General features: G+C 35.3%; 1 protein-coding gene across 4 annotated transcripts in view; it reads left to right on the top strand.

Moving 5' to 3' along the window:
- LOC149569448 (kinesin-like protein KIN-12G) overlaps positions 1–12,565 on the top strand; it is a 103,481-nt gene that overhangs the window by 88,421 nt on the left and 2,495 nt on the right. For 2 of the 4 annotated variants that reach the window (XR_016362746.1, XM_089822149.1), the window contains exons 20-21: positions 1,310–1,391; positions 1,500–1,608. Coding sequence is in view for 3 of the 4 variants with exons in the window: in XM_089822149.1 (XP_089678275.1) it covers positions 1,310–1,391; positions 1,500–1,589 (172 nt within the window). In the remaining variant the exon portion in view is untranslated. Of the gene's footprint in view, positions 1–1,309; positions 1,392–1,499; positions 1,609–11,875; positions 12,455–12,565 lie in introns of those variants that run through there. The other 2 variants (XM_089822150.1, XM_089822152.1) reach the window with 2 other exon arrangements.

Genomic DNA, 12,565 nt, shown 5'->3' with positions numbered 1-12,565 from the left:
CTGGCAAGCCACCAAGCAATCTCCTTGTTTCCCAAGACGCAACTACTAGCTCTTCTCAAACTTCTTTCCTCTGTTTCATCCTTCTCTCCAAGCTTCTATACAAGAAGAGATCACACCTTGAGAGCTTGATTACAAATGCTCATTTGCCTTGCTTAATTAGGCACTTACCACCCAAGATGTTACAAACACAACCAATGTGGGATAAAATGTAAATGCAACTACCTTACAACAAATATTTAATTCCCACCCAAATACAACTAAGCGCCACCATGTGGCCAATTAGAAATTTACATTGCCTTTGTGGATCATAACAAATATTAAATGCATGATTTAAGGAACTCACCACAAAATTCTAAGATGACACCTACAAACCTCGATAAATGAAATGACAACCATTTTTCTTATTTTTCTTTTTATGCCACCCATGTACCCTGGTAAATGAAAAAGCCTTTTCTCTCCATTCTTCCATTTTCTATTTTTAAAATTATTTTCCCTCCAATTTTTGTCACTTTCTCTCCAGTTTTTTAAAAAAAAAATCTATCACAGCCCCTTTTATTTTGAAGATGCTCTTGCATTAATAAATCACCACACACTATATAATTTCTGGTATTGCTCTTCAAAGATGATCATGGGTATAATGTATTAAATGCAAGGCACTAGCAAACTGTTAAATGCAAGTCACTAGCAAACTGTAGAACCTCAGTTTATGTTGAAGTTAGTTATTGTTGATGGCCTGACTTCAGGGTTGCAACATGCGCGAAAGGTATGCTTGACTTTTACATAGGGTTCTTTTTAATGTGAAGGCTGTTCTTTTCCCATGACACTGTTTATAAATTGGCCCCTAAGCTTGAACCTCCATTAAGAATAGTCTAGCTTTCATAAACATCCTTAGATTTGTTAACTGTAATTTCTGCAGACATAATTGGTGTAGAATTCTGTATGTAGTTGTAATGTTTCCTTTTCTATGTTCATGCCATCCTTATCCATGTAGAACTGGTTAATAAACTATGCTTTACTGATTTGGTGCTTTTTGTAGAACCTATCCACCGATTCCTTTGTGATAAAACAATCTCTTCATTTCAATTCCTTTTATATTGTGGGACTGGTATCTAGTGTTGAATTCGTAGAGGCTAGATATAAATTGCTCAAACCATAGTTTTCTTACTGCTACTTGCTGTATGCAGCATGCTCACATTTAGCTTTCAGAATGCTTAGTTCTCTATCAAAGACAAGAACGCTCATTGAACAAACTATTTTTTACATCTATCTTAAAATAACTTATTGTCACCATTCACATTGATACTTGTAGACATATTGATGAGATTGAAACGCACCTTGCTCATCTCAAGAGGCTGTTCTCCGAGCAACAAGAAGTGATAAGCACGATTAAGGTTTGTTTGTTATGTTTTCCCAACTTTTTATTAGTGGCACAACTGAATTTTCAAATTTTGTTTTCAAAAATCTCTTTAACTAAAAATGAAAAATTTCAATTGTTCCAGGATGAACCAGAGCATCAATCTGAGGAACAATGTAAACATATTGATGCCCAATCAAAACCTCCTTATCCTTCTGGTTTTGAAATAAATTAGGTGATTGCTTATTCTTGAGGTAATAGTTATCTTTCTAACAACTTTCAAATGAAAATCTCAAAGCTTAATTGATAATTTTGCTTCCTTGTTTTCCCCATGTTAGGAAATGCATGTCATTTGATTTGTCTTAGGGAATACCTTAATTTACTTGTCTAAAAAATCCAAGTGTAGAAGTCTGTTTTAATGATTGTATGCTTTAGCTGTTTAACATTTGCAATCCAAAGAGCAGGCTATTTTTTAGTTTGAGTGATATATTTTTATTTTGTAGTTAAACTCACAGTCTTCATTTTTATTATGTGAATCATTAGTTGATGTAACATTAAAAAGAGTGGTACACAAGTTCCTTCTTGTTGAAACAAAAGAAATAAGTGGAAATATAGGACTAGGATAAGAAAACCTTTACATCCTTGAAAGTATTGTTATAAAATTCAACCCTACGTCTTGTGATGCTCCTGCCACATCAAGAGAGAAATCATTAGTTTCTTTCATACCTTGTACATAATTTAAATGGATGATTTGTCAGGTTTGTGAAAATTCTAGAGTAGAATTAAGAGGAACGTGTAATACATACATATAACAATCTAGAGAGTTGGATAAACTTTCATGAATAACCAACGATTGAAAATTGTTAGATTAGGTGAAAAACTAATCTCCCAAGAACACTTGCATGCATAAACCTGTCACATGGATGAAGCAAAGAACAGAGGCAAGGAAAAATCAAGGAGGCCAAAAAGCCAGATCCATCTTATGGACATGCAAAGAGCAATATCTCATATAATCCAATAAGTGAATTTAATAAAATACAAAGAGGTGAATCCTTATAAAGGAATCATGAAACCCGAAAAGGGAAACTAAAGCCTAAGAAAGCTAGGGTTGCACAATATAATTAATAAAATATTAATTATATGCACCTACAAGATAGCTTAAGAAAACTAGAGTAATAGGCAACTTAATTAATTAAATCAAAGTGATTTAATTAATAAGTTAGAACAAATAATTACTCTAACAAAAATTATGAAAGTTATGATAACCTTAACTTAGAATATAAATCTAGTTTGTGAAGATTGATAGTTTATTGAAGTATGTATCTTCTATAATAGACCATACAAGGTCAGCAACTAGGATTGAAGTACATGTAACACTTGGAGAAGAGGAGTATCGTTCATAGAGGATGACAAATCAGTCCAACTTAGGAAGACCAATCAACATCCAATAGGTTCCAATTGACATCAATATCGAAGATTTCAGAATGAAGTAAGTGGCCCCAGGAAATAGAATCTTGTACCTAATATCATTCGATGTATTTTGGAAGACCAAGACAATGAATTGTTGTCTTGAATTGAACCATGGAATAAGTAGTCATAATACACCCAACATGTTAGATACACCTGGCAAATGAAAACCCCAACAACCCAACATCACCAAATATATTAGATTTGTGGTGGACAAAGTATCCATGGTGTGTATAGTACTTACCATCTTTCTAACTTTATACCATTTGCAAATCAAATGGAGTAAATTATTCCCTCCATCAATACCATGATCTAGCACATGAAGAACTACTTTGGTCAAGAGGAGAGGGTTGTCAATGATATTCAAAACTGGAAGAACAAATATTATTTGGTGATAACACTTTGGATTGGAGAAACAAAGTTTGTCAAATTTTGGGAAGCTGCATAGCTCAACGGTAGTACCTTTGAATATAGATGAAGGATGTGGAATAAAGATGAAGAATATTTTATAAAGGGTGTCAAACCTATATCTATTTAGTGACATCCTAAAATCTGGAATAAACCTTGAGGCATTCTATATTGTAATCAAACTTTAAAAAAATAGAAATAAATGGTGTGCATAAGGTATAGGACCGTGCTAAGATGTGTGAAGAAAATACTCGTGTTATCCAAGTTGAAATGTGAATAGATCTGAGGGTGCCTAAGTGATAGTTTTCAATATAAGAAACTGTATTTAGAGTAACAGTGAGATGTTCTCAACAATCATATATCATATGACACTCGATGTTTAGTAAACTATATACAACAATCAAAGCATGGTCAATCAAAGTTGGAACATGGATATAGAACCAGCGCAGGAACACAAGGATCATCTTGAGAGGATTGAATAGGAATACAACTATGCATATTCATCTACAAGTGGAAGTGTTGTTCTTTTCAAAGCTATTGAAGTAGACCATTTGATGGTTCAAATCAATTGATCAAATTAAGTATGTGGGAATTTTACATTTTGGGGGGGTGAATAATTACCTTAACTAATGTTTCATTCCCATTTGAGGCATTTTTTGATTTGATGCATATGGACCTCCATTGGAGCAACATTTATCAAGGATGTTGGTGTGTAGATAAGTATTTATTATCTTTGAGTAACACATTTATTTAGTCTCTTGTTATATGTATGTACTATAAGAGTTATTTGCCTTGATCTTTCCTTTATCTCTGAGGATGGTCTTGCAGGAAAAGAAGGTTGGTACTTTACACATGCTACCAAATATTGTGTAGAGACTTAGTCTTATTACAGTAGCTTCAAAGAAGTTGTAATTAGAATTCATTAGCCATCTAATGATCAGGTTGGATAAAAGTGAGGCTCTTGAAGTGAGTATTCTTGATGATTGAGATTATGAGTATTCTTCCATTAAGAGGGAGTCTAACACTTCTTCAAGGCAACACAGGAGCTTAAAGGATTGATACTTAGAAGGAGTCTAGGGATGCAAATGCTTGTGTGAAAGCATTTTTGAAGGAGGGTACATACCTTGTCCCCTATACATAATTTGCATTTTTGTAACAAGCAACAAAGCTTGTGATGATTGATGAAGCTAGACAGTCACAACGACATCCATCCACTATGTAGTCAACATGCCTTTGATGCCATTATAAGTGACCTAAATGATCACTTGTAAATCTCACCATAACATATTGCCCATGTGAGGGATTGATGACTTGATGGTTGGTTGGAGACACCCATCATCTGGAAATCACCTTCATAATATGCATTTCATTAGGTAGTACTCAAACTACATTAACATACTTTGTATCCATCACCCTACATACACATATCCATGATAGATCATACAATATTTGCATTTGACCATATATATAAGCACAACAATCATTAAACTGTCATGCCTCTATAGTGGCATCATACTATCATACATACGTTCATATAGGATGATCTTATATCCACATTCACTTTCTTCCATACATAACCCATATCACTATCTTTCTTATAAGCACAACCCTATATAATATTGTACTGTGTAGCTTCGCCCTTACATATAATCATGGTACAATCCTATTTACCATATTACTTCATGAATTGCATCATGGCTGTGACTATATATATTCAGCATAATATACAATGTTATGCGATAATTAATATGGTGATTGATTAATAACCTAAGTTGTCAATTTAGGTTTGGGGATGGATTCAAATTTGAAATTCCAATTCATGGATTTTTTTACCCATTATGATTCGTAAGGATTCATCAGAGTACACATATAAATATATATATGTATATACACATTATATATCAAAAAAAGGATAAATATACATAATTGTAAACCTAAATCATTTCTTGGTATGAATCTATGATGCTTGATCATTTATCAATGCCAAATGTCAAAGCTAAACATCATGATTCAATAGAAAATCATCACATCAAATTATTGAATTGCAAAATGAAAATTCAAAGTATACTTATAGTTCATTGATGTTTGAAACATGATTGAATATTCACTTTACTTCAACCTTAAAAGATCGAGAGAGCAAAATAATAGAAAAAATGAGTGATGAAATGTGTTTGTGAAGACCACATAAGGGTTGTTTTAGGGTTAAAGGAAAAATATATAAACCAATTTTTTTTTTTTTTTTTTTTGAGTTTTCCAAGTTTTGGGTCCACATCTTATGTTTTGCCTCATGGTCTATGGGGATTCTCGACCGATTATGCAAGGTTTGGATTTGACCTTGTGGGCTCATCCGGATATGCGGTCGGCAAATTCGGATGGACCCACATGGTCAAATCCGGACCTTGAGTGAACCTAGGACATACCGGTTCCCAAAACCAGCTTGGACCTGAATCAGGTTTGCGGGTCAGACACCCAGATAATTGTCTAGTTAAGAAAGGTGCCTCTTCCTTTTGCATCACACATATTATGATGATTGCATCATTAGATCAAGCATGATTTGGAGAAACTTAATTATTTGTATCTTGTAATCACTTTGTAATAGAGTATATTGTGTTTGGCATCCATTCAGTGCAAGCATATAAAGTTACAGTCAGAGATGGCACCATGATTTGAGCATATTATTATTGTCATGTCAGACACAACCTACAACATTATTCAGAGTATACTTCAATGCGATATTTCAGAGATGGCCTCCATAATTTGCATATCAGATAGTACAAGTCTACAAGGTACTGAGGTTTCCCTTGGCCATTGCATGCAACTTCCTGTATATCAGAAACAACAAATATACCATTATAATTTTGATTGCATGCAATTATAATTGATTTGTATATAAACTGTATATTGTATGCATTTGGAATTGAATAGCGTATGTATTTGGAATCAAACCTCATTAAATTATTATCAAAATAGCAGACTTATTGAGAAATTGTTTATATATTCATTACCTTGTGAAAAATCCAAGTAGTCTCATTTTTAGAAAAAAAGGGCGTTACATAGATCATTACGGGGAGGAGTAGACATTTTAAATGGCCTTATGTTTGGCTTGTCAAGCTGTAAGCACCCTTCATGTTCTGTAATGACCCTTACTATAAAAGTCACTAAAAAACCAATACTGAACTGTGGCAATTCATCAAATATTTGGCATGCAACCATTAAATGGTAAGGATGTAATGTCTCAAACAAATTCACCAAATAAGATGGATGTAACAGACGCAATGAATACAATATAATAATAACAATGCGAACAAAATTCAGAAGATCTGATTGAACTGTTACAAGTTCTAATATAAGTGCTTATGGTAATAGCTAGTTTTCACCAAATTGTCTAACAGTCCAACTTAAGCTAAATAATAACATCTGTTACAAACTGGACTGCAATAAGGAGAACTAGACATCTATAACTTGTACTTAATTTTTGCAACCAAATTAATAACAAGAACCTGAAAAGACTGTGTGTTTGGTACTGCAGTGAGGTACCTTGACTGATGAAGATCGTTCCTAAAGATCCTCAGACCTGTATGGTCCTGTAGCAGCTTTCCAGCTATGGTACAACATCCTTAATGGCAGCTTCAGATTAAATAGGGTTCACATACATCAGCTGTAGCTTGTATGGCACTGCTGACACCTTCTAGTCTCCAGTACAGTACTAATTTCAGACTGTAACAGCTTGCAAGAGTCTGCACTAAGCACCTATTCGAGGACAAGGCAAACCTGCCCAACCAGGCTTTCCTCCAGCAACACACTCTTCATATGATTGTAAAAGTGGCACACCTTTGGATGACTGTAAGAGCAGGACGGTTTGAAACAGCTGTTCGTTTGCTGAGGAATGTTATTTCATCCACAGTCTCCCCAATCAATTCCTCCCAACGCATATCCAAGTCATCCTCCTTTACAATGCTCTGATCTTGCTGCAATAGACGAACTCTTCCATTGATAAGGGATGGGATATCTTGTATGTAGTACTGTTGGAATCCTGCACCCTGGAATTTACACCCCCGCACCTTGCTGTACAGTTCCCTAATACAGGCCGTACAGTACGGCACCTGTACTGAAAAATATGCACAGTAATGACAGCTGAATTTACCCCAAACAGGGATGCCTAGGGTTGCTGAATAGTCCTTTTAAAGCATTAAATGAACCTTTGAATATTTGGAAAGATATGAACAATTTGGTGACTCGAGCCCTAGTATGGACCTGTCGTGTACGACACTGTTATTAATAATCCCACTTGGTAATGGATGCTTAAAATGAATGTTCTGAACCGCCTAGGGTAAATATATAACCCCTCCAAAGCATAAATTCAAACTCCCAAGCAATATGGAGTTATGAGTAAAAAGGTGAGTCCAGGCCCTAGTACGGACTGATCAGAAATTCGCACTGAATGATCTCCGATTTTTTTGCTGACTGATTCTGCAAGAAGATGATGAACTCCAAACCCTTGCAAATAGCTTAAATCCTCAAAAATCAATTCTCACAATGATCCTCCAAAATTGGCCTTAGGCCACAGATTATGCCCCGATGAAATGACTGTAATGTCACCTCCAATCTGCAATAATTCAGGTGATATTTCACACCCTCAAAATTGCGAACCAATTGAGAGTTTTCGTTCTCAATGGCTAGTTGTGTCAATTGCAGAAACCCTAGGCTCCGCAATGCACATGTGATTGAATCACAATCTGATATCAAGAGAGAAATAAACAACTAATTGATTAGAATGGAGCTCCGGGGTGCCTATTTATTCTTTTCTCTCCATTTTCTCCAGAAGCTTCAAGAACATTATTTTATTTTATCTATTAAGTGACTTTATAAAATATTTTTATAATCCAAGTCACTTTATTAAATTAATTAAATATAAAGTTACCTTTTAATATTTATTTATTTGATAACTTTATAAATAATTAACTTAATATCACTTATTTATTTAATTAAAATAATTAATTAGTCGTCCTCATAAAATATTCATTATTTTGGACAACCAAATTAATTAAATTAATTAAATCGAACTGCCTCCAATAATGGGGACATGACATGTTCTGAAATGCGTGAGCATCATAGGTTTCAACTTTTGGTTCCTTTTCTTCTTCGTTATGGAATAAAGATGTATCTAGCAACATGGTCATATTGACAGTGTCCGAGTTGTTTGTCAAGTTTTGCTAGTGGGTTGTGCATCTGGCTGGGCAATCTTTATAACTTTTCCCATCTGAGCACAACATACGTCAGAGTGGGAGCAAGTGTCATCCAATTTGCACCAATTACTCTGGAGATGTACATATGCCATATTCATGGTTTGAGCCACATGGGTTGATTCCTTATTATCTTGATGGTTGTTGGCCACAACTCAATTTTTTGGCCGAATATTTTATTGGTGCATGAATGGCCTTTTGTTATTCTGTTGGTTTTGGTTCTGGTAATGTGTTTGATTTTGAAACTAATCCTTTCCCGGTACTGGTTGTGATTTTGATTGACAGGAGGACTTATTCTTATTTGAGTTAGCTTATTGGTGACTTGGGAAAACTTCCTTTTCAGTGCATCTACTTCTGTTAGGTTGGTTGTCTGATTAAGAGAAGGAGCATTTGAGACTTGGTTTGCTACAGCAGTGTTGCAAGTACTTGGTTGCTGATTTATTCCTATCAGGTTGTGAAACCTTTGATCAGTGTGAGTGTAGTTTTGTGCATTATAAGAAGCACAGTTTGGCCATGTGATAGCCTGAGCTGGTAGAATTTGGTTCAGGGGTCAGGGTTGCATACATAGGAATAGGATTCATGGTGAGAGCCCTTGTGGCAAGTGCAAGGTTGAACTGAGGTCTTTGAACCTGCATCCCTTGATATGTAACAATAGGGAGATTACCTCCAATGCCTCCTAGAGTCTGATTTAAATGTTGATTCAATTTGATAGCTAAGTCATAGACCTTAAAAAATTTATCTGTCTGTTGAGGAGTGCAAGTCCTGTTTAACAGCAAAGCATTCAGTACCTGCATGCAAATGTCAAACTTAAGCACAAAAATTTGCGAAGACTCTCTGCTTCTAAATCAACATGAGATTGTAACCAAGAAACACAATTTTATTTCAACAAACTTGCAAACACAAAATTACAGTTATGGCCTGTCAATGGCCATATTTTCTCCCTTCTTCCTATCCTCTGCACTTTCCTTATCTTTATAATCCAATGCTACTCATATATTATGTAGCCATCCTCCTACCTTACTTTTATCTTCTCATTACCATATACCAATATGTAGCCTCAAGGATATTGAGTACTTTAAATATTGCCACCCACCTTCATTTGCAAATTACATGCTTCTCTGCTGTCACCCACATGCCTTAGCCTGAAGTCATCTCTTTGCTGTCTTGGGCCAACTTATTACATGGGTGCTAGTCTTGGGGATCTCTTTGCAATTTAACATACTGTTGTTAATCAACCCTTCACACTGCCTCTCCCCTCTTTCACACAGCAGCCTTCCTTCTCTATTCCCAACATCTGTTCTTGCAGTTTTTTAATTCTCTTTGCCAACTAATGCAAGGCAACAAATCTTCCTACTTCTTGGAGTTGTAAAGTTTCTGCAAATTCTGAAGTGAATCAAACTTAGATTATACCTTTCTTGATCTGCTGTAGATAATCTTCAATAAACAGTCTTGTTTGAATGAAATAATATAATTCTGGAAATACTTATATTTCCTGCAATTCGTCTTAGGGCAGTATTAATTAAGGAGCAGACTTCAATGTGTTGTGTGTCCTTAAACTTCAATCACACCGACCTCTTATACCATTTATAAAAGGCTATGTCCCTTAGAGGGACATGACCCTATCTAGGTCAGCCCGCAATACTCCCTCAAGATTGGCGCTTAGTAGGTTGTTTCAGTTTAACAAACAATAACAAAGTAGTTAATGTTTAATGACTAACAAATAATTATTTACCAAGGATTGCCAATCATGCCTATTGAAAGGTTGAAGTATTTATAGCCATCTAAAAGGTATTTGAGAAGAGAAGATACTTGTGTGATCTGCACAGTCAGACCATTATGAATATCAAAGTTATATTATTAACATGGGTGCCATTTCAAAACCCACATCTTGATTTCTTTTGATTATTGCTTGAGATTGGGAAATGGAATGGCTTCCTTCCACCTATCGATGGCAATTTCCAATGTATTTTCTACAAATTGATTTTGTGCATAGCCTGCTATAACTAAAACTCTTATGAACTGATGAATGTTCATGGCCTGTTTCAAAGTTCGTACTCCGACATAGGCCTTTCACTTCACTGCTATGTTGATGCAGCAGCTTGCGTACATATATCTTTACAATCAAAAGTGTTCTACCAGTTCTGTTGGAATAATCTACCCTGTTCTGTAAGCCCATAATCAAGTCTTATGGTCTGTGTCTCTTCAATCTCTTCTACTGGGTACACTGGATAATACATTGGAGGTTTTTGAATACATGTATCTGCAGAACCTTTAATCAACTCAATTATCTTCCAAGAGTTGGAGATTTGATGAAGAGATGCCAACAAAGAGAGGCGCAAGATACACCAAAATTGAAAAGCAACCAACAATGAAGAAAATGAATTACAAGTGTTTGTGGTTGATGCAGATTGCCATATGCCTTGGATGCTTGTGCATCAAAGCAGTCTAGGTGTCTATGGCTTTGAAATATGCTCCAATTGCTACATCTTCATTTATGGCCTATGGGGTCTCAACCTTTTGTATGTCCCCTAGTAGTCCATATTAAATTAAAGGTCTGCTGGGTAGTTTCCGACAGGATTAAACTATTGGTATAATGTGGTAGGATCTACTCACCCCCTTAATTGGTTGAGGTAAACATTCTCTAGGTCATGCCAACTTGCTGGAAGTGTAAGGTACCAATTACATTCATTATCCCCAAGAGAATAAGGAAACAACCTACATGCTAAATCCTCATGAGTTATATGATATCTATCTACAATGTCCTTAAATGCCTGGATGTGTTCTCCAACCATTTTTAGTCCATTATATTCATATTTATCATAAAACTTATCTGGGTTGCTTGGTAGGTTGTGAATGTCTCTTCAGATAATTCTTGAAGGTGAATGGTCTTTGTTGCAATGAGCCAATGCCATCATGCAATTCTCAATCGATTGAGCTCAATGTGACACCTGTCATCCCTCGATTAATTGGACTGAGTAGTGATCAAATCCCTAATAAGTTTCCTAAACCTAGCTTTTTAGCCTATAGGCCCTGAATGGGGTAATGGTTAACATGCTGACAATGCTCCATAAGGGGATGTTGCACTCATCTAACCATCTTTAAAGAAACAACATTAAGGAATTAACTTTAGCAATCATCACAATTCCATAGATTCTAGTAATGGGAAAGGGAAGGGAAAAGCCCTTGTAGTAGCTTCACTTGATATTTGTGTTGTTGACTCAAGTGCATCTCACAACATGACTGATACACAAGAAAGTTTCTATTCCTTAGATTTGTGTTTTGTGCTTGATATTCTTAAGAGTAACAATTTACTAGAATAGGTTCTTGGGATAGTGTTCTTTGTTGTTGTTGGTGAGATATTGGCAACTGATCTCTTATTTTATGTACTTGACCAACCATACAGGTTCCAGTGAGCAAATTGAATTCATTTTAAAAATAGTTGTCATCAATGGATTGCGTAGTGGTCAACAATTGCCATGGGCAAAAAAGATATTCAATTTAATCTCTATCACTTACCTCACTTTGTCTTTGCTTACTCATTCAGATGAAGTGAGAAATTTGTTGCATAAACTGTTTGGCCTCTAGAACTACAACTACTTGCAAAAGGTTGTTAGCATTATATGGCTTACGCATTTCTATAGTTCGGTTCTATAACGGTGTTTGTCAGGATAGCATCCTAAACAAGCCTCTAAAGGATGAGTTTGACAAAAGGGGAATCTTGCAGAGCCTCTCTACTCTTGGAGTTTGTACATAGTGATCTGGTTGGTACATTTACACATTCATTTGTCAATAGAGCTCAATCTGCTTTGAGTTTTATGGATGATCTTTCTAGGTACACATTTGTATGAGTTTTGAAACAAAAATTGAAGTTTTTGATTCATTTTTCAAATTTTGTAGTATTTGTAGAGAAACAAACTAAGAAATGCATCTAGATTTTGTGTACAGATAATGGGACATAATATGTCATATCCAGGTTTGAGTAGTTTTGTGTTATTGAAGGTATTGATTTGCATCCAATAATCCTCAACATAATAAAGTTGCACGACAAAACAATTGCTTCTTGAAAGAGATGGTTAGCCATATGTTACAATAC

Source organism: Cupressus sempervirens, chromosome 3 (assembly GCF_028749045.1).
Source record: "Cupressus sempervirens isolate cs-2001-9-10 chromosome 3, ASM2874904v1, whole genome shotgun sequence".
NCBI classification, from domain to species: domain Eukaryota; kingdom Viridiplantae; phylum Streptophyta; class Pinopsida; order Cupressales; family Cupressaceae; genus Cupressus; species Cupressus sempervirens.
The sequence above is the reverse complement of the archived record's forward strand: the minus strand, read 5'-3'. Positions and strand labels throughout refer to the sequence as shown.